Source organism: Pseudophryne corroboree, chromosome 5 (assembly GCF_028390025.1).
Source record: "Pseudophryne corroboree isolate aPseCor3 chromosome 5, aPseCor3.hap2, whole genome shotgun sequence".
Lineage (NCBI taxonomy): Eukaryota > Metazoa > Chordata > Amphibia > Anura > Myobatrachidae > Pseudophryne > Pseudophryne corroboree.
In genome coordinates, this window is record NC_086448.1 from 788,340,329 (window position 1) to 788,362,777 (window position 22,449).

General features: G+C 48.1%; 1 protein-coding gene across 1 annotated transcript in view; it reads left to right on the plus strand.

Annotated features, from left to right (window-relative positions):
* The window catches only part of TMEM106B (transmembrane protein 106B), a 33,779-nt gene extending 17,145 nt beyond the window's left edge, over nucleotides 1-16,634 (plus strand). The window contains exons 4-8 of the mRNA XM_063924406.1: nucleotides 12,281-12,440; nucleotides 12,552-12,692; nucleotides 12,783-12,832; nucleotides 13,989-14,042; nucleotides 15,458-16,634. Coding sequence (XP_063780476.1) covers nucleotides 12,281-12,440; nucleotides 12,552-12,692; nucleotides 12,783-12,832; nucleotides 13,989-14,042; nucleotides 15,458-15,563 — 511 coding nt within the window. The 3' untranslated portion in view covers nucleotides 15,564-16,634. The remainder of the gene's footprint in view (nucleotides 1-12,280; nucleotides 12,441-12,551; nucleotides 12,693-12,782; nucleotides 12,833-13,988; nucleotides 14,043-15,457) is intronic.
* The last annotated feature ends 5,815 nt before the right edge of the window (nucleotides 16,635-22,449 follow it).

Here is a 22,449-nt window from a genome sequence, read left to right on the forward strand (position 1 = left end):
AATTATTGGCGGTATACCTTTTCCCGCCAGAAGTGAGGGCGAGTTGGGAAACACACCTTAGGGTGGATAAGGCGCTCACACGCTTATAAAAACAAGTGGCGTTACCGTCTCCAGATACGGCCGCCCTCAAAGAGCCAGCTGATAGGAAGCTGAAAAATATCCTAAAAAGTATATACACACATACTGGTGTTATACTACGACCAGCAATCGCCTCAGCCTGGATGTGCAGCGCTGGGGGGGCTTGGTCGGATTTCCTGACTGAAAATATTGATACCCTTGACAGGAACAATATTTTATTGACTATAGAGCATTTTAAGGATGCATTTCTATATATGCGAGATGCGCAGAGGGATATTTGCATTCTGGCATCAAGAGTAGATGTGATGTCCATATCTGCCAGACGATGTTTATAGACACGACAGTGGTCAGGTGATGCAGATTCCAGACGGCACATGGAAGTATTGCCGTATAAAGGGGCGGTCCATCGGACCTGGTGGCCATGGCAACAGCTGGAAAATCCACTTTTGTTACCCCAAGTCACATCTCAGCAGAAAAGGACACAGTCTTTTCAGTCTCAGTCCTTTCGTACCCATAAAGGCAGGCGGGCAAAAGGCCAGTCATATCTGCCCAGGGTTAGAGGAAAGGGAAGAAGACTGCAGCAGGCAGCCCATTCCCAGGAACAGAAGTCCTCCACAGCTTCTGCCAAGTCCGCAGCATGACGCTGGGGCCATACAAGCGGACTCAGGTGCGGTGGGGGGTCATCTCAAGAGTTTCAGCACGCAGTGGGCTCACTCGCAAGTGGACTCCTGGATCCTACACGTAGTATCCCAGGTGTACATTGGAAATTCGAGACGTCTTCCCCTCACAAGTTCCTGAAGTCTGCTTTACCAACGTCTCCCTCCGACAGGGAGGCAGTATTGGAAAAAAATTCACAGGCTGTATTCCCAGCAGGTGATAATCAAAGTACCCCTCCTACAACAAGGGAAGGGGTATTATTCCACACTATATTGTGGTACTGAAGCCAAATGGCTCGGTGAGATCTAAAAGATTTGAACAATTACATACAAGGGTTCAAATCAAGATGGAGTCACTCAGAGCAGTGATAGCGAACCAGGACGATATGGTGTCACTGGATATCAGGGACGCTTACCTACATGTCCAAATTTTGCCCTTCTCACCAAGGGTATCTCAGGTTCGTGGTACAGAACTGTCACTATCAGTTCAGACGCTGCCGTTTGGATTGTCCACGGCACCCCGGGTCTTTACCATGGTAATGGCCGAAATGATGATTCTTCCTAAAAGAAATATGGACGCTTTCCTGATAAGGGCAAGGTCCAGAGAACAGTTGGCGGTCGGAGTAGCACTATCTCAAGTAGTTCTACGACAGCACGAGTGGATTCTAAATATTCCAAAATCGCAGCTTTTTCCGACGACACGTCTAATGTTCCTAGGAATGATTCTGGACACAGTCCAGAAAAGGATGTTTTCTCCCGGAGAAGAAGACCAGGGAGTTATCCGAGCTAGTCAGGAACCTCCTAAAACCAGGAAAAGTATCAGTGCATCATTGCACAAGGGTCCTGTGAAAAATGGTGGTTTCTTACAAAGCGATCCCATTCGGTAGATTTCACGCAAGAACCTTTCAGTGGAATCTGCTGGGAAAATGGTCCGGATCGCATCTTCAGATGCATCAGCGGACAACCCTGTCTCCAAGGACAAGGGTGTTTTCTTCTGCGGTGGCTGCAGAGTGCTCATCTATGAAAGGGCCGCAGATTCGACATTCAGGACTGGGTCCTGGTGACCACGGATGCCAGCCTGAGTGGCTGGGGAGCAGTCACACAAGGAAAAAATTTCCAGGGAGTGTGATCAAGTCTGGAGACTTCTCTCCACATAAATATACTGGAGCTAAGGGCAATTTACAAGGCTCTAAGCTTAGCAAGACCTCTGCTTCAAGGTCAGCCGGTATTGATCCAGTGGGACAACATCACGGCAGTCGCCCACGTAAACAGACAGGGCGGCACATGAAGCAGGAGGGAAATGGCAGAAACTGCAAGGATTCTTCGCTGGGCGAAAAATCATGTGATAACACTCTCAGCAGTGTTAATTCCGGGAGTGGAAAACTGGGAAGCAAACTTCCTCAGCAGGCATAACCTCCACCCGGGAGAGTGGGGACTTCAGCGGGAAGTCTTCCACATGATTGTAAACCGTTGGGAAAAACCAAAGGTGGACATGATGGCGTCCCGCCTGAACAAAAAACTAGACAAATATTGCGCCAGGTCAAGGGACCCTCAGGCAATAGCGGTGGACGCTCTGGTAACACTGTGCGTGTACCAGTCAGGGTATGTGTTCCCTCCTATGCATCTCATACCAAAAGTACTGAGAATCATAAGAAGGAGAGGAGTAAGAACGATACTCGTGGTTCCGGATGGGTCAAGAAGGACTTGGTACCCGGAACTTCAAGAGATGCTCACGGAAGAACCGTGGCCTCTACCTTTAAGAAAGGACCTGCTCCAGCAGGGGCCTTGTCTGTTCCAAGACTTACTGCGGCTGCGTTTGACGGCATGGCAGTTGAACGCCGGATCCTGAAAGGGCATTCCAGATGAAGTCATCCCTACCCTGGTCGAAGCCAGGAAGGATGTAACCGCAAAACATTTTCACCGCATTTGGCGAAAATATGTTGCGTGGTGTGAGGCCAAGAAGGTCCCTACAGAGGAATTCCAACTGGGTCGTTTCCTACATTTCCTGAAAACAGGACTGTCTATGGGCCTAAAATTAGGGTCCATTAAGGTTCAAATTTCGACCCTGTCAAATTTCTTCCAGAAAGAACTGGCTTCAGTGCCTGAAGTTCAGACGTTTGTAAAAGGGCTACTGCATATACAGCCTCCTTTTGTGCCCCCAGTGGCACCTTGGGATCTCAATGTTGTTTTGAGTTTCCTAAAGTCACATTGGTGATCCACTCACCACTGTGGAATTAAAATATTTCACATGGAAGGTGAAGATTCTATTAGCCCTGGCTTCAGCCAGGCGTGTGTCAGAATGGGCGGCTTTATCATATAAAAGCCCTTACTTAATTTTTCATTCTGACAGGGCAGAATTGAGGACTCGTCCTCAATTTCTCCTTAAGGTGTTTTCTGTTTTTCACATGAACCAACCTATTGTGGTACCTGCGGCTACTAGGGACTTGGAGGACTCCAAGTTACTTGACGTTGTCAGGGCCCTGAAAATATATGTTTCCAGGACGACTGGAGTCAGAAAATCTGACTCGCTGTTTAGCCTGTAGGCACCCAACAAGATGGGTGTTCCTGCTTCTAAGCAGACGATTGCTCGCTGGATTTGTAGTACAATTCAGCTTGCACATTCTGTGGCAGGCTTGCCACAGCCAAAATCAGTAAAAGCCCATTCCACAAGGAAGTGGGCTCATCTTGGGCGGCTGCCCGAGGGGTCTCGGCTTTACAACTTTGCCGAGCTGCTACTTGGTCAGGGGCACACCCTGACTGAGGAGGACCTGGAGTTCTCTCATTCGGTGCTGCAGAGTCATCCGCACTCTCCCGCCCGTTTGGGAGCTTTGGTATAATCCCCATGGTCCTGACGGAGTCCCCAGCATCCACTTAGGACGTTAGAGAAAATAAGAATTTACTTACCGATAATTCTATTTCTCGTAGTCCGTAGTGGATGCTGGGCGCCCATCCCAAGTGCGGATTGTCTGCAATACTTCTACATAGTTATTGTTACAAAAATCGGGTTATTCTTGTTGTGAGCCATCTTTTCAGAGGCTCCTTCGTTGTTATCATACTGTTAACTGGGTTCAGATCACAGGTTGTACGGTGTGATTGGTGTGGCTGGTATGAGTCTTACCCGGGATTCAATATCCTTCCTTATTATGCACGCTCGTCCGGGCACAGTATCCTAACTGAGGCTTGGAGGAGGGTCATAGGGGGAGGAGCCAGTGCACACCACCTGATCCTAAAGCTTTTATTATTGTGCCCTGTCTCCTGCGGAGCCGCTAAACCCCATGGTCCTGACGGAGTCCCCAGCATCCACTACGGACTACGAGAAATAGAATTATCGGTAAGTAAATTCTTATTTTTGACCACGGATGCAAGTCTCTAGGCTGGGGTGCCATAACATTTATCTTCGGCCTCAGGGCCTCTGGTCACCAGCAGTTCTGTCGATCAATGTGCTCGAGCCATCTGTCTGGTTCTCGTGAAAGCACAGTCCATCCTGGCCGGCCAGTTCGTACTCAGTCAGACAACGCCACGTTAGTGGCATGTGTACAGTACATTGTCAAGGAGACAAGAAGAGCGCGGCATCGATGGCAGAGGCGGCTCGAATACTCTCCTGGGTGGAGACCTTTTGATTCAGTGTTATCTGCGATGTTCATTCCGGGAGTGGAAATTGGGAAGCAGACTATCTCAACAGAAACATGTTTCACCTGGGGGAGTGGTTTCTCAATCCAATAGTTAGTTCAGAAGTGGGGCCTTCCACAGGTGCATCTCATGGCCTCTTGACACAACTTCAAGGTTCCATAGTTTTGTGCGAGATCCAGGGACCCACTAGTTTTTGCATGACAGATCCATGGGACTTTCATCTATCTATCAACGAGTGACCGGTAATCCTAGTGGCTCCAGACTAGCCTCGCAAGTCGTAGTACGCTGACATTCTCAAAAGGTCAGCAGGTCCCAGGTGGCATCTTCCACTTTGTACAGACCTGCTACACAAGGTCCATTTCTACACGAGGACCTTCCTTGGTTGGCCTTAACATCCTTGCTTTTGAAACCGAGCTTTTGACAGCTAAAGGGTTTCCTCCCTGAGTAGTCCGTACTATGCTGCGAGCCCATTTTCATTGCGGAATTACCGCATGGTATTGAAACTGTACATCTTGTGGTGTGAACAGAGAAGGGTTCATCCAAGTTTTGCCTCTCTTGGGTTTTGGTCTTCCTTCGGTCTAAAACTTTGTTCTTTGAAAGTACTCGATTTTGGTCCTGTCAATGTATTTCCAACGACGTTTGGCGCTACTTCCTGAGTTCTGAACCTTTTTATAGGGTGTGCTGCATATTCAACCACCTTTTCGTCCACCGATAGGATCAGACTGAGATCCCACGATGCTATCAACTCTCAATCAGGCTCCATTTGAGCCTTTACATTCAGTGGCTCTACAGTTTGTTACTTGGAAACAAGTTTTCTCTTATGTCCTAGAGGATGCTGAGGACTCCGTAAGGACCATGGGGATAGACGGGCTCCGCAGGAGACATGGGCACTTTAAGAAAGACTTTGGCTCTGGGTGTGCACTGGCTCCTCCCTCTATGCCCCTCCTCCAGACCTCAGTTTGATACTGTGCCCAGTAGAGACTGGGTGCTTTCAGGGAGCTCTCCTGAGTTTCCTGTCGGAAAGTATTTTAGTTAGGTTTTTTATTTTCAGGGAGCCTGCTGGCAACAGACTCCCTGCATCGAGGGACTGAGGAGAGAGAAACAGACCTACTTCTCTGAGTTTCAAGGCTCTGTTTCTTAGGCTACTGGACACCATTAGCTCCAGAGGGATTGGTACGCAGGTCTCACCCTCGCCGTCCGTCCCAGAGCCGCGCCGCAGTCCTCCACGCAGAGCCGGAAGATAGAAGCCGGGTGAGTATGAGAAGAAAAGAAGACTTCAGAGGCGGCAGAAGACATCTTGATCTTCATAGAGGTAATGCACAGCAGTGAAGCTGTGCGCCATTGCTCCCATTCACCTCGCACACATCTGTCACTGTAAGGGTGCAGGGCGCAGGGGGGGCGCCCTGGGCAGCAATATAAACTTCTCCTGTGGCAAAAGTACATATATACATGTACAGCTGGGCACTGTACATGTATATAAAGAGCCCCTGCCATGTTTTTAAGAATTTTGAGCGGAACAGAAGGCTGCCGCCGAGGGGGAGGGGCTTCTCCCTCAGTACTCACCAGCGCCATTTTCTCCACAGCACAGCGCTGAGAGGAAGCTCCCCGGACTCTCCCCTGCTTACTCACGGTGACAGAGGGTTTTCAAGAGGGGGGGGGGCACATAATTGGCGCATATACATACATAAAGGCGCTACTGGGTAAACATTCTGTGTTTTTTTCTGGGTCATATAGCGCTGGGGTGTGTGCTGGCATACTCTCTCTCTGTCTCTCCAAAGGACCTGGTGGGGAACCTGTCTTCAGAAAAGAGCTTCCCTGTGTGTGTGTGGTGTGTCGGTACGCGTGTGTCAACATGTCTGAGGTTGAAGGCTCACCTAAGGAGGAGGGGGAGTGTATGAATGTAAGGTCTCCGTCGGCAGCGCCGACACCTGACTGGATGGATATGTGGAATGTCTTAAGTGCTAATGTAAATTTATTGCACAAAAGATTAGACAAAGCTGAGGCTAGGGAACAGTCAGGGAGTCAAACCATGTCTGTCCCAATGTCGCCGGGACCTTCGGGGTCTCAGAAGCGCACACTATCCCAAATAGTTGACACAGATACCGACACGGATTCAGACTCCAGTGTCGACTACGATGATGCAAAATTGCAGCCAAAAGTGGCTAAATGTATTCGATATATGATTATTGCAATAAAAGATGTTTTGCATATCACAGAGGAACCCCCTGTCCCTGACACGAGGGTTCACATGTATAAAGGAAAGAAGCCTGAGGTCACCTTTCCATCCTCACATGAGCTGAACGAATTATGCAAAAAAGCTTGGGAAACTCCAGACAAAAAACTGCAGATTCCCAAAAGGATTCTTATGGCGTATCCTTTCCCGCCAAGGGACAGAATACGGTGGGAATCCTCCCCTAGGGTAGACAAAGCATTGACACGCTTATCAAAAAAGATAGCGCTGCCATCCCAAGATACGGCTACCCTCAAGGATCCTGCTGACCGCAAGCAGGAGGTTACCTTGAAGTCCATTTACACACATTCTGGTACGATACTCAGACCGGCAATTTCGTCGGCCTGGCTTTGTAGTGCTGTAGCAACATGGACAGATTCCTTATCAGCGGAAATTGAGACCCTAGATAAGGATACCATTTTAATGACCCTAGGGCATATAAAAGATGCTGTCTTATATATGAGAGATGCTCAAAGAGACATTAGTTTACTGGGTTCCAGAATAAACGCTATGTCTATTTCTGCTAGGTGAGTCTTATGGACCCGACAGTGGACAGGTGATGCCGACTCAAAGAGGCATATGGAGTTTTTACCTTACAAGGGTGAGGAATTATTTGGAGAAGGCCTCTTGGACCTCGTCTCCACAGCTACGGCAGGTAAATTGAATTTTTTGCCTTATGTTCCCTAACAACCTAAGAAAGCGCCTCATTATCAAATGCAGTCCTTTCGTTCAAATAAAAGCAAAAGAGTACGTGGATCGTCATTTCTTGCCAGAGGTAAGGGCAGAGGGAAAAAGCTGCACAACACAGCTAGTTCCCAGGAACAGAAGTCCTCCCCGGCCTCTGCAAAATCCACCGCATGACGCTGGGGCTCCCCTGAGGGAGTTCCGCTCCAGTGGGGGCACGTCTTCCACTTTTCAGCCACATCTGGGTTCACTCACAGGTGGATCCCTGGGCAATAGAAATTGTTTCTCAGGGATACAAGCTGGAATTCGAAGAGGTGCCCCCTCGCCGGTTTTTCAAATCGGCGCTACCGACTTCTCCCCTAGAAAGGGAGATAGTGTTACATGCGATTCACAAATTGTGTCTTCAACAAGTGGTAGTCGAGGTTCCCCTGCTTCAAAGAGGGAAGGGATACTACTCAACTCTGTTTGTGGTCCCGAAACCGGACGGTTCGGTCAGACCCATTTTGAATTTAAAATCCCTGAACCTTTACTTAAAACGGTTCAAGTTCAAAATGGAATCACTCAGAGCGGTCATCGCCAGCCTGGAAGGAGGAGATTTTATGGTATCTCTGGACATAAAGGATGCATACCTGCATGTTCCTATATATCCTCCTCATCAGGCGTACCTGAGATTTGCGGTACAGGATTGTCATTACCAATTTCAGACGTTGCCGTTTGGGCTTTCCACGGCCCCGAGGATTTTCACCAAGGTAATGGCTGAAATTATGGTGCTCCTGCGCAAGCAGGGTGTCACAATTATCCCATACTTGGACGATCTCCTCATAAAAGCGAGTTCACGGGAGAAGTTGCTGAACAGCGTATCACTTTCACTGAAGGTGTTACAGCAACACGGCTGGATTCTCAATATTCCAAAGTCGCAGCTGAATCCTACGTCTCGTTTGACCTTCTTGGGCATGATTCTGGACACAGACCAGAAAAGGGTTTTTCTTCCGACAAAAAAAGCTCAAGAACTCATGACTCTGGTCAAGAGCTTATTGAAGCCAAAACAGGTGTCAGTGCATCACTGCACTCGAGTCTTGGGAAAGATGGTGGCATCATACGAAGCCATTCCCTTCGGCAGATTCCATGCGAGGACTTTCCAATGGGACCTACTGGACAAGTGGTCCGGGTCACATTTACAATTCATCAGCGGATCACCCTGTCCCCCAGGGCCAGGGTATCTCTCCTGTGATGGCTGCAGAGTGCTCACCTCCTAGAGGGCCGCAGGTTCGGCATTCAGGACTGGATCCTGGTGACCACGGACGCGAGCCTCCGAGGTTGGGGAGCAGTCACACAGGGAAGAAATTTCCAAGGTCTTTGGTCAAGTCAGGAGACTTGTCTCCACATCAACATCCTGGAACTGAGGGCCATATACAACGCCCTACGTCAAGCGGAGGCATTACTTCGCGACCAACCAGTTCTGATCCAGTCAGACAACGTCACCGCAGTAGCTCATGTAAACCGCCAAGGCGGCACAAGGAGCAGAGTGGCGATGGCGGAAGCCACCAGAATTCTTCGCTGGGCGGAGAATCATGTAAGCGCACTGTCAGCAGTGTTCATTCCGGGAGTGGACAACTGGGAAGCAGTCTTCCTCAGCAGACACGACCTACATCCGGGAGAGTGGGGACTTCATCAGGAAGTCTTCACGCAGATTGCAAGTCAGTGGGGACTGCCCCAAATAGACATGATGGTGTCCCGTCTCAACAAAAAGCTACAAAGGTATTGCGCCAGGTCAAGAGACCCTCAGGCGGTAGCTGTGGATGCCCTAGTGACACCGTGGGTGTTCTGGTCGGTCTATGTATTTCCTCCTCTTTCTCTCATACCCAAGGTGTTGAGAATAATAAGAAAAAGAGGAGTGAGAACAATCCTCATTGTTCCAGATTGGCCACGAAGGACCTGGTATCCGGATCTGCAGAAGATGCTCACAGAAGATCCGTGGCCTCTTCCTCTAAGACAGGACCTGTTGCAACAGGGGCCCTGTCTGTTCCAAGACTTACCGCCGCTGCGTTTGACGGCATGGCGGTTGAATGCCGGATCCTAGCAAAAAAAGCTATTCCGGATGAGGTCATTCCTACGTTAATAAAGGCTAGGAAGGACGTGACATCGAAACATTATCACCGAATATGGCGAAAATATGTTTCTTGGTGTGAGTCCAGGAATGCTCCTACGGAAGAATTCCATCTGGGCCGTTTTCTTCACTTCCTACAAACTGGAGTGAATTTGGGCCTAAAATTAGGATCTATTAAGGTTCAGATTTCGGCCTTATCCATTTTCTTTCAAAAGGAATTGGCCTCTCTCCCAGAAGTACAGACGTTTGTGAAGGGAGTACTGCATATTCAGCCTCCTTTTGTACCTCCGGTGGCGCCTTGGGACCTTAACGTGGTGTTAAGTTTCCTTAAGTCACATTGGTTTGTACCACTTAAAACGGTGGAGTTGAAATATCTCACTTGGAAGGTGGTCATGTTGTTAGCCTTGGCTTCGGCTAGGCGAGTTTCGGAATTAGCGGCTTTATCACATAAAAGCCCCTATCTGGTTTTCCATATGGATAGGGCGGAATTGCGGACCCGTCCTCAATCCCTACCTAAAGTGGTCTCATCTTTTCATATGAACCAACCTATTGTCTGTGGCTACGCGTGACTTGGAGGATTCCGAGTCCCTTGATGTGGTCAGGGCTTTGAAAATTTACGTGGCCAGAACGGCTAGAGTCAGGAAGACAGAAGCACTGTTTGTCCTGTATGCAGCCAACAAGGTTAGCGCTCCCGCTTCAAAGCAGACTATTGCTCACTGGATCTGTAACACGATTCAGCAGGCGCATTCTACGGCAGGATTGCCGTTACCAAAATTGGTTAAGGCCCAGTCCACTAGGAAGGTGGGCTCTTCTTGGGCGGCTGCCCGAGGGGTCTCGGCACTACAGCTGTGCCGAGCTCCTACTTGGTCGGGGTCAAACACCTTTGCAAAGTTCTATAAGTTTGATACCCTGGCTGAGAAGGACCTCCTGTTTGCTCAATCGGTGCTGCAGAGTCATCCGCACTCTCCCGCCCGTTTGGGAGCTTTCTTATAATCCCCATGGTCCTTACGGAGTCCCCAGCATCCTCTAGGACGTAAGAGAAAATAAGATTTTAAACCTACTGGTAAATCTTTTTCTTGTAGTCCGTAGAGGATGCTGGGCGCCCGTCCCAAGTGCGGAGTATTTCTGCAAGACTTGTATATAGTTCTCGCTTACATAAGGGTTATGTTATAGTTTCATCGGTTTTGGACCGATGCTATGTTGTTTTTTCATACTGTTAACTAGATAGTTTATCACAAGTTATACGGTGTGATTGGTGTGGCTGGTATGAATCTTGCCCTTGGATTAACTAAAATCCTTTCCTCGTGCTGTCCGTCTCCTCTGGGCACAGTTTCTCTAACTGAGGTCTGGAGGAGGGGCATAGAGGGAGGAGCCAGTGCACACCCAGAATCCAAAGCTTTCTTAAAGTGCCCATGTCTCCTGCGGAGCCCGTCTATTCCCCATGGTCCTTACGGAGTCCCCAGCATCCTCTACGGACTACGAGAAAAAGATTTACCGGTAGGTTTAAAATCTTATTTTTACTCCTTCATCAATTTCCTGGGACTGGGATGATTTAGCTTTGGTAGATATTGTCCGAGCTCTGCAGATTTAATTGGATAGAACTTCTTCAGTCTGCCACACAGATTAAGTTCTTCTTCTTTACAATGCACATATGCGCGGTGGGCCAGCTACAAAGCAGACCATTGTGTGTTGGATTTGCTCGGTCATTTCTGGTACCTATACTAGTGCAGAGTGACCGGCACCAGATCAGGTGTCAGTGCATCTCACTAGGGTGGTGGCGACCTCCTGGGCAGCGCGCAGGGGACTTTAGTGGAACAGGTCTGTTGTGCAACTACATCACTTTGTTCACACGTATGCTAATTTTTTACCATTTTCAGGTTTTTGGGCATACAGTTGTCCAGTCAGGCAGCCTGGGGGTGGCCGTTGAACATCCCATGGTCCAGTGTCCCACCAGCCTTGCTGAAATAGAATTTTTGGTCACTTACTGTGTAATCCTTTTCTCTGAAGCAGGCTGTGGGACACACTGCGTTCCTTCCCTCACCCTCAGTCATGCTAGGTTTAGGTTCTTGACTGTTTTTTCCCTACTGGTTTGTTTGATTGTTCTAAAAGTTTCACTGGGTAACTGCTACTCCTTACCGGACTCAACTAAAGAAGTACTGGCATTATGGTGGTGTAGGGGGAGGAGCTTAGAATTAAAGTTACAGTAGTTCAAGTGCCAAACTCCAGCCCCTACCTGCAATCCCATGGTCCAGTGTCCCACAAAATCCTGCTCATGGTTTATACAGGTTTTCTCTTTCATATCTCCCATCTAATCTTGATGAGCAGCCGCACGGATCAGAGATGGATAAAACAATGTATAAATGACTCTGATGCAATGTATCCATAAATAATTGTATAAAATAGTTTCACTTGAAGACGACAGTGTAGACACTAGAGATACTCAAATCAACCACATATCCTTTGTCGCAACAGTTCAGCAAATTTGTTCAAAAATTTGAAGATTCACCAGTATTTCTTGAATTTCAAATCTGTTAAAATGAAAAAATAAAATAAATCAGGCTATAAATGAACAGAGTTCAAGCTTAAATAAATACATTTCAGCGGTTTTGAATTGTGAACCTGGAATGTGAATGACAAACTTTGAACGCAGTAGTACTTACAGTTTGAATTTTAAGTTCTAATATAAAAATAAAATAGGATTTTTTTAAAAAAAATGTATTACATTTTATTTTATTAGCATGAGCTTGGTACTATTTGTGGCCTTACCAATATGTCTAACATGTTTCTTGGGGATTGTTACAGGAACCACCAGATGGAATTTTGGTCTCTGTAAGTTCTGATGTTTCTCTAATCAATGGACTGAACTTAATGTAACTTTATTTCCTTGTGTTGCAGAAAGCTGTACGTCATGGTTTCGGTCAGCGTTTGCTTGCTGCTGTCCGGGCTGGCGTTGTTTTTCTTCTTCCCGCGTTCCGTTGATGTTGAGTACGTTGGTATTAAGGCTGTTGTCGTAACTTACGATGAACATGGCCCCTCTGTGTTTCTGAACATCACGGTGAGGCGTATTCAGCATTGGTCAAGTATAAATGCACAATCGCTAGTTATGTGTGTACCCTTTTCTTCACAATGGAGCTCATTTGTTGAATTGCGTTTTTATTTCCCTCAGAACACGCTGAACATCACCAATAACAACTTCTACCCTATAGAAGTGGAAAACATCACCGGACAAGTACAGTACTATAAAACCGTCATTGGGAAGTCAAAATTAAACAACGTCACTAGAATCGGCCCCCTCGATACAAAACAAGTAAGTTGTGTAACATCTTGTGTTTTTGTCTGGTTTGTGCTGCTTTTACGCTGCTTTTGACTATTTTCTTTCCTTATCCTTCAATTGCAGATTGACTACACTGTGCCGACCAAAATTGGGAAAGAGTTTGACTATATGTAGTAAGTATTGTAGTCGTTATAGACCGTTATCAGGCAGGTAAATGTGCACAGTTAAGTTTCCGATTTGTTACCCTATATCTTGTCCTCAATCATTACCCCCCACACTCAGTTCCCTCTAGCAACCTCCCTGCTCTGCTACCTCTGACATTTCCCCCTCTCTGCACCCCCCTCCCCCCACTGCTCTGTCCATGGCCCCGCCCTCTGCCCATATTGTCCTCTTTCATTACCTCCCACGCTCTGCTCTTTCCACCAACCTCCCTGCTCTATCTCTGACATTTCCCCCTCTCTGCACCCCCCTCCCCCCACTGCTCTGTCCATGGCCCCGCCCTCTGCCCATATTGTCCTCTTTCATTACCCCCCACGCTCTGCTCTTTCCACCAACCTCCCTGCTCTGCTATCTCTGACATTTCCCCCTCTCTGCACCCCCCTCCCCCCACTGCTCTGTCCATGGCCCCGCCCTCTGCCCATATTGTCCTCTTTCATTACCCCCCACGCTCTGCTCTTTCTACCAACCTCCCTGCTCTGCTATCTCTGACATTTACCCCTCTCTGCATCCCCCTGCGCTCTGTCCATGGCCCCGCCCTCTGCTCTGACTGGTGCTGATCTTGTCCTCTCCCATTCCTCCCAACGCTCTGCTCTTTCCACCTCTCCAACATTCACTCTCTCTGCCCCCCCCCCCCCCCACCCCCGATTATAGGCATTTACACAATGCACGCAATGCAGGAGCCGTTAGTTCCGACACCGGTATTGTACCTCCAGTACAGGGTAAGACCTGCGCTCTGAGAAGTCACTGCGGGGCATGTCACGTCTCGGGCCTTCCTCACGTCGTCCTCTCTATTATCACAGAACGTGTCATTTCTCTGCATTACTCCTTAGGGGAGATATGTTAAACCTTCTAAACAGGGTAAGTGGAGGCGTTGCCCATAGCAACCAATTGGATCCTAGCTATACTTTATTTCAGACAGAATGACAGGTAAGAGCTGATTGGCTGTTATGGACAACACCTCCTCTTCTTCTCCTCCTCTCTAAAAGGTAAGATACATCTGCCCCTTACTGAATGATACTGGTGCTCTTTTATCGTTCTCCTTCTGAACATGCAGTGACAATGTACCCGGCTGGATCAGTGCTTATATAAGATCTGTCTTTCCCCCTACAGCACCTACTGCACCCTGCCGAGTATTAAGGTGCACAACATTGTGGTGAATATGCAGTGAGTATTGCCCTGTCCTGGTGTCTGTTATTACAGGGTCCTGGTAGAGAGGAAGAGATGCACAGAACGGGTTCTGCTCCATCTGCATAAATGCCAGATACATACTCTATAGATGATCTCTCCTTTGGCCTAATCAGCTCTGCCGTACTAATAACAGTGGGACCTTATAGTGTATAGAGCGAGGTGTGTGCAGCTGAGAAGTATTGCATAATGTAAGGAACCAGAACATTGCTGATACGGTACTGAGATAGAGGCATAATGTAAGGCAGTCAGTGTAATATATCAGCGCTATATAAATGATAATATAAGAGGAATAATTTACACTTCTGTCATTGTTGGCCACTTTAGTAAGAGCAGTTTCGGCAGAGTGGAGAGTGCGGAAGCCCGATTGTAGCGGGTCACATAGAGAATGATCTGGGAGGTTGTACAAGTCGTTCCAGTGGATTAGAGGAAAAGGGGATAGAGATGTGGTGGTTGCTAAAGATGGAGGAAGGGTCTGGAGTGAGTTCCTTGTGGGCAGGGCCGTCTTAACAGCAGTGTAGGCCCGTGGTCAAAGCAGTGCACTGGGGCCCCTACCCATCCTCCAGCGGTAGCGGAGGGGGCTGCTATCAGCGGCAGCTTTGGTGTCCCGTGGTCGGTAGGGGGTGTTCTATCTTCCGCTCAGCTTGTAGGACCTGGAGCAGAAATTTCTGCTAATTACTCCTTTACTGCACAGATTGGAAGGAGATGGGGCGGGAGGGAGAACACTAAACTATCGAAGGGGGCATTGGGCTAAATGAAGGGGCCCCGGAACATGACTTCCAGGGGTGGTAGGGGGTGTTTAATACACAGGGGAGGGTTGGATAGTGGAGTGGGCTTAATATTCATAATTTTCCTGTGGGCAGATTGCATGACTGCAGATATCTCCAGTTTCTGTAAATAGATTTCAACGGGATAAAATACGAAAAGAGTCCCACGTTTCAGGAGGTTCTGGGGACTTGGGGATCAGAGTTCAGGAGCCAGAGCAATCCACCGACGAAATTATAAAACTGTATACCAGACGTGTGGAGCTGGAGCAGGGAGCAGCTGCTGGAAGGCTGATATCTCTGTATCTGGGCATAGTAGAGACAAGCTGCCAGTGTCCACCAAACAGGGAGAGTCCCAGCTTTTGGATTATACCCACAAAAAAACTCTAAGTCAGACAGAAACCGAGATATCGGGCTGGGAAGAGCAATTAACAGGCTCGGATGGGGACCACCACTTGAACAGAGGGTGGGATGAAAGGGGACAATGTGGGAAAGGGGAACTAAAGACAAAGCATATTTGATACGCAGAGCCTGACAGGTTGAGATATGTAGTTCTGAAGCACCTGTAAGAAAATGTAATGGTAGACGTATAACATCCGCTGACTGTGTTTCCGTGTCGGCTTTCTGCAGAGTGACGGTGACTATTTCGTACTTGGGGCACCCCGAGCAGCTGTCCCAGGAGGTCTATCAGTACGTAGACTGCGGTGGCAACGCAACCTTCCATCTCGCACTATGAAGTCCCAGCAGTCTCAGACAGCCGTAGCAACAGCCACGCTGGAGAAGAGTCGGTGTCCTGCAGATTTGATGTGGCCGTGTGTACAGTATGGCTGTGCGTGATTTGCCACGTGAGCTCACAGCTGGTTAGCGTCTAGTCCTGTAACCTAGACTGATGGTTTCCATTCACCAATGCCTCTCGGACGGCCCGTCACATAAACACAACCTCTGTATAGTAACTCGTTTCTGTAGATGTCTAGCAATGCAATGTATGTAACATAAAAAGTCACTGCAGCTTGATCTGCGCTTAAGATCAGATTATCGGTTTCTTTTAACCATATTAAGATACTTGTTTCTTTTAATCATGAAAAACGGTTTTGGTGTTTGTTTTATTTTAATTTATTAGAAACGTTATAGGTTGGACGGTTCTGTGTTTTGTTTCTGGTTTGTGTTCTTGCCTGTCAGGCGCACAGTGGCCCGTGTTGTACTCTCCACTGTGCTATTACTATGTGAGGAACCGGATTACTTCCCTAAGTAGGTACATAGACCGATCCCTCCGCGGTGCCTGACGGATGATGTAACTATCGCTGTACCCTGTGACCACTTTCCTAATGCAGATTAATTACTATGTGTATTTAACTTTGAATTAACTTAGTAACCGGTGATTTTTGTTGTGGCGTTGTATGATACAACATGTATGGGCGCATTGATTATAGTGTACAGTCTGCTATGGGTTACACAACTGCAGCTTCTAGAGCAGCATTAATCTCCGCCTGCTAGAGGACTAAAATCCCAGCATGCTATGTCATCTGTACATGCTGGGATTTGTAGTCTGCTGCAGCTCCCTATTGCTGATCTAGAACATGAATATGCTGTCTGTAACTACTCTTTTTTACACTAAATCCTCTTTTGCATTGGGGTGTGATATGTGCTATATAACGCATGTGGTCTATACTCTATAGTCCCATTCTACCCCTGTATTTCTGTGGAAGGTGACTTAGTTTATTCTCTGTGGATAGGAACCTCTGTGAAAAATGGCTTATCTGGATTTGGCATGTAAATTACATTAATAAATTGCTTTTATTGTGGGTCATCAGTAGCCGGCCTTTACTTTCTCGGAAAAACAGGTATTAATCAGATCCAGGTTGGAGGAGTACCACTCCTTCACCATGAACATAAAAGATACATTACATGTATGCATACACCCAATATTTGGACATTGCCGGGACACGGGGGTGTGACTGCTGCATATTGAGGGAGTGAACTCAACATTCTTTTGAAGGCTTCATACATTTCCCCCTTAAAGTGCAAGGTTGCCTCCACCCTGCTGTACAGAAAAACACATTTTATTACCCCAGACACCTGAGTACGGCAGGGGAATTCTCCCAGGCTACCTGACCTCATTGCGTGCAGCAGGGGAATTCTCCCAGATTTCCTGCCCTCATTGCTTGTGGCAGGGGAAATATCTCCCAGACTTCCTGCCCTCATTGCTTGTGGCAGGGGAATTATCTCCCAGGCTACCTGCCCTCATTGCTTGTGGCAGGGGAAATATCTCCCAGGCTACCTGCCCTCATTGCGTGCACCAGGGGAATTATCTCCCAGGCTACCTGCCCTCATTGCGTGCAGCAGGGGAATTCTCCCAGGCTACCTGCCCTCATTGCGTGTGGCAGGGGAATTATCTCCCAGATTTCCTGCCCTCATTGCTTGTGGCAGGGGAAATATCTCCCAGACTACCTGCCCTCATTGCGTGCGGCAGGGGAATTATCTCCCAGACTACCTGCCCTCATTGCGTGTAGCAGGGGAATTATCTCCCAGACTACCTGCCCTCATTGCGTGTAGCAGGGGAATTATCTCCCAGACTACCTGCCCTCATTGCGTGCGGCAGGGGAATTATCTCCCAGGCTACCTGCCCTCATTGCGTGTGGCAGGGGAATTATCTCCCAGACTACCTGCCCTCATTGCGTGCGGCAGGGGAATTATCTCCCAGACTACCTGCCCTCATTGCGTGTAGCAGGGGAATTATCTCCCAGACTACCTGCCCTCATTGCGTGCGGCAGGGGAATTATCTCCCAGGCTACCTGCCCTCATTGCGTGTGGCAGGGGAATTATCTCCCAGACTACCTGCCCTCATTGCGTGCGGCAGGGGAATTATCTCCCAGACTACCTGCCCTCATTGCGTGTAGCAGGGGAATTATCTCCCAGACTACCTGCCCTCATTGCGTGCGGCAGGGGAATTATCTCCCAGACTACCTGCCCTCATTGCGTGTGGCAGGGGAATTATCTCCCAGACTACTTTCCCTCATTGCGTGCGGCAGGGGAATTATCTCCCAGACTACTTTCCCTCATTGCGTGCGGCAGGGGAATTATCTCCCAGGCTACCTGCCCTCATTGCGTGTGGCAGGGGAATTATCTCCCAGACTACCTGCCCTCATTGCGTGCGGCAGGGGAATTATCTCCCAGACTACCTGCCCTCATTGCGTGCGGCAGGGGAATTATCTCCCAGGCTACCTGCCCTCATTGCGTGTGGCAGGGGAATTATCTCCCAGACTACCTGCCCTCATTGCGTGCGGCAGGGGAATTATCTCCCAGACTACCTGCCCTCATTGCGTGTGGCAGGGGAATTATCTCCCAGACTACTTTCCCTCATTGCGTGCGGCAGGGGAATTATCTCCCAGACTACCTGCCCTCATTGCGTGCGGCAGGGGAATTATCTCCCAGACTACTTTCCCTCATTGCGTGCGGCAGGGGAATTATCTCCCAGACTACCTGCCCTCATTGCGTGCAGCAGGGGAATTATCTCCCAGGCTACCTGCCCTCATTGCGTGCACCAGGGGAATTATCTCCCAGGCTACCTGCCCTCATTGCGTGCGGCAGGGGAATTATCTCCCAGACTACCTGCCCTCATTGCGTGCGGCAGGGGAATTATCTCCCAGACTACTTTCCCTCATTGCGTGCGGCAGGGGAATTATCTCCCAGACTACCTGCCCTCATTGCGTGCGGCAGGGGAATTATCTCCCAGACTACTTTCCCTCATTGCGTGCGGCAGGGGAATTATCTCCCAGACTACCTGCCCTCATTGCGTGCAGCAGGGGAATTATCTCCCAGGCTACCTGCCCTCATTGCGTGCGGCAGGGGAATTATCTCCCAGACTACTTTCCCTCATTGCGTGCGGCAGGGGAATTATCTCCCAGGCTACCTGCCCTCATTGCGTGCGGCAGGGGAATTATCTCCCAGGCTACCTGCCCTCATTGCGTGCGGCAGGGGAATTATCTCCCAGACTACTTTCCCTCATTGCGTGCGGCAGGGGAATTATCTCCCAGACTACCTGCCCTCATTGCGTGCGGCAGGGGAATTATCTCCCAGACTACTTTCCCTCATTGCGTGCGGCAGGGGAATTATCTCCCAGACTACCTGCCCTCATTGCGTGCGGCAGGGGAATTATCTCCCAGACTACTTTCCCTCATTGCGTGCGGCAGGGGAATTATCTCCCAGACTACCTGCCCTCATTGCGTGTGGCAGGGGAATTATCTCCCAGACTACCTGCCCTCATTGCGTGCGGCAGGGGAATTATCTCCCAGACTACCTGCCCTCATTGCGTGTGGCAGGGGAATTATCTCCCAGACTACTTTCCCTCATTGCGTGCGGCAGGGGAATTATCTCCCAGACTACCTGCCCTCATTGCGTGCGGCAGGGGAATTATCTCCCAGACTACTTTCCCTCATTGCGTGCGGCAGGGGAATTATCTCCCAGACTACCTGCCCTCATTGCGTGCAGCAGGGGAATTATCTCCCAGGCTACCTGCCCTCATTGCGTGCACCAGGGGAATTATCTCCCAGGCTACCTGCCCTCATTGCGTGCACCAGGGGAATTATCTCCCAGGCTACCTGCCCTCATTGCGTGTGGCTGGGTGAATTATCTCTCGACACCTGCAAATTGGGATAAATGTGCCGGATACAGGACTGCCCCAATGACTTTAGGAGATGTGTAGGACTTCATCCATTGATGGGGTATAACCATTCTCACCTCCATCTCTGCTTCTTCCATGTTACATTGAGTGAATGATTTCTCCTTCCCATCGTACAGCACCGTTCATACCAAGGGGGTATGTACCAGAGCTTCTGAAGAGGACAAGTAGAGGTGATTATCAGGGGGGATGCGGTCAATTTACCTACAATCAAAATCCAGACGGTGAAAATCCCGACAGCCATTGACCGACGGTCAAAATCCCGACATGGTAAAAAATGCTGAAATGTAAAATACCGACAGGTCATTGGAACCGACTTGTTCATACTTTACCATGCCAGTGGACCTGGAGGGGGAATATAATAGTGTTGTGAGGCGCAGTACACTTATACGGTGTCCATGTCGACCTATGTCGACATACACAACAAAACCCCAATGAGAACATTGTGTCGACTTTTTGACCTGTCGACATTTAAAATGTCTGTATTTTGACCTTGTCGGTCAATTGTCAGGATTTTGACCGTCGGGATTTTGATTGTAGGTATTTCATACTAAACCCAATCAGATTCTAGCTATCATTTACCTAGTACATTCTAGTACAATTCTATACAATGATAGCTACAGTCTGATTGGCTGCTCTGGGTAACTCCTGTACTGGTCTCTGTGACAAAGTTTGAGAAATGTTCTCCTCAGGGATGTGTCCCAAAGTGTAAGTGACCTGTCTGGGGGGCCACACTCACACATCCCGGATAAGATTTGCAAGTAGGAGATACGGGTTAGTCCAAGCCGTTAACGCTACCTGTATGAAACACTGCAGTGGGCCGGCTTGTCTCCCTGTCATGGTGGCCGGTTATAGGCCAGACGGGCGATCCCTCAGTGATAATATACCAGGAGTTCTGTTGTATATTATCACTGAGGTGTTTTGTGTATATTGGCCCTCATTCGAAATTGTTCGCTCGCAAGCTGCTTTTAGCAGCTTTACACACGCTAAGCCGCCGCCTACTGGGAGTGAATCTTAGCTTCTTAAAATTGCGAACGAAAGATTCTCAAAATTGCGATTACACACCTCTTGGCAGTTTCTGAGTAGCTTCAAACTTACTCGGCATCTGCGATCAGTTCAGTGCTTGTCGTTCCTGGTTTGACGTCACAAACACACCCAGCGTTCGCCCAGACACTCCTCCGTTTCTCCAGCCACTCCCGCGTTTTTGCCAGAAACGGTAGCGTTTTTTCGCACACACCCATAAAACGGACAGTTTCCGCCCAGAAACACCCACTTCCTGTCAATCACATTACGATCACCAGAACGAAGAAAAAACCGTGAGTAAAATTCCTAACTGCATAGCAAATTTACTTGGCGCAGTCGCACTGCGGACATTGCGCATGCGCATTCGCGACTAATCGCTCCGTTGCAAAAAAAAAATAACGAGCGAACAACTCTGAATAACCCCCATTGTTGCTAGGCAACTTCCCAGGAATCAGGGAGCGCGTCACCTGATGGTGACCTAATCGGGACCCAACCTGATCCAGGAGGAAGCCGCCAGCACACCATGGTGAGGGTATAAAGGAAAGACCTGCGTAATCCGATTCTGAGGAAAGTTAAATATAACTGAAACGTTCATCAACAGGTTGGAGTAGCGTCTTCTGTTTTATTTCTGAACTAAAAATGTTCTGTGAGTGCTATTATTTATATATATATATATATATATATATATAGCCCACTGACAGAGTCCAGTGACGAAACGCGTATGGGCGTGGTTTGACGCAAGGAGGAGAATCCGGTCGGAGGACGCGGTGTTCATGCCTCGGGTAACTCTGTAATATCTAACATACCAGCGGTAGTGTGACCGCCAGCCTCGGTACGGGTTCTGCCTGCCGTGGTTATTTCTGTTTTGTAATAAAACATTTATTCTTTTAATGCACTATCTGGCGCCCCTGCTTTCTTATTGTTTTTTATTTATATATATATATATATATATATATATATAATACCTTTGCGGCTTGCCGGAATGTGACTACTTGTATTCGCAGTCAGCGATCGCTCCGTTAATTCCTAATGGGATTAATTAAGCTATTCCCCCAGCTGTGAATAGTCGCAGCATGGCACATTGCATGGCTACAGATGAGCATGGCTACATTTGTATATGTGTGTGAAGTTATTTTATCAATCGGCCCCTTTTGATCATATATCACACTCCTGTGGTGGGGGGGAGGGGAGGGGAGGGGGAAAGAGTCCTGGCACGGCACGGCACCCTTACGGTTCTGCTAAACTGGGGAGAGCAAGTATCGGGTATAAATTAGATTTGACCTGGGATTAACATTTCAAACACGTTTAATAGTATAGGATGTCTGTATTCTTTATAATATGATTAATGCATTTAACAAAAACTATCTGCTATGTTTGAAGAATGTATGATGTTTTATTTTGATTATGCCTATGAAAGTGACTCCTAACTGTGGCTGCTACTATGAATGAAATCTGTAAGTGATTGTTTATATAGATGTGTTTAAATTGCCCTGATTTACATTTGACCAGGTAATAAGTAGTTTGGTGTTGGCTCACATGTGGTACCCTAATATCTCGTTAGCACATACGCACAGCGGTTACAGGAATATGGTTATCACTCACTCCTGTATTTCTCATTAACTGCATTAACCTTAACACTTACCAGCTTGTGTATTGTGTTTCTATGCCACAAGTACCAATAAAGTTTTGTTTGAAAATTTATATTTGTATACAAAGTCTGTTTTTTTGTTGTTGTTTTTTTAATGTTTTTAAAGCGAAACAAGAAAGTATATTTTAGGAATTGTATTGCATACACCATACCATCCTATCAGGGGAGACTCCGGAAACACAGTCTCCTCTGATTGGTCAGCATTGTGCAATAGCTGTCTTGATCAGCTGAAGTCATACAGATGAATACTGGGAGGCCAGAGCTCCGCCGCCA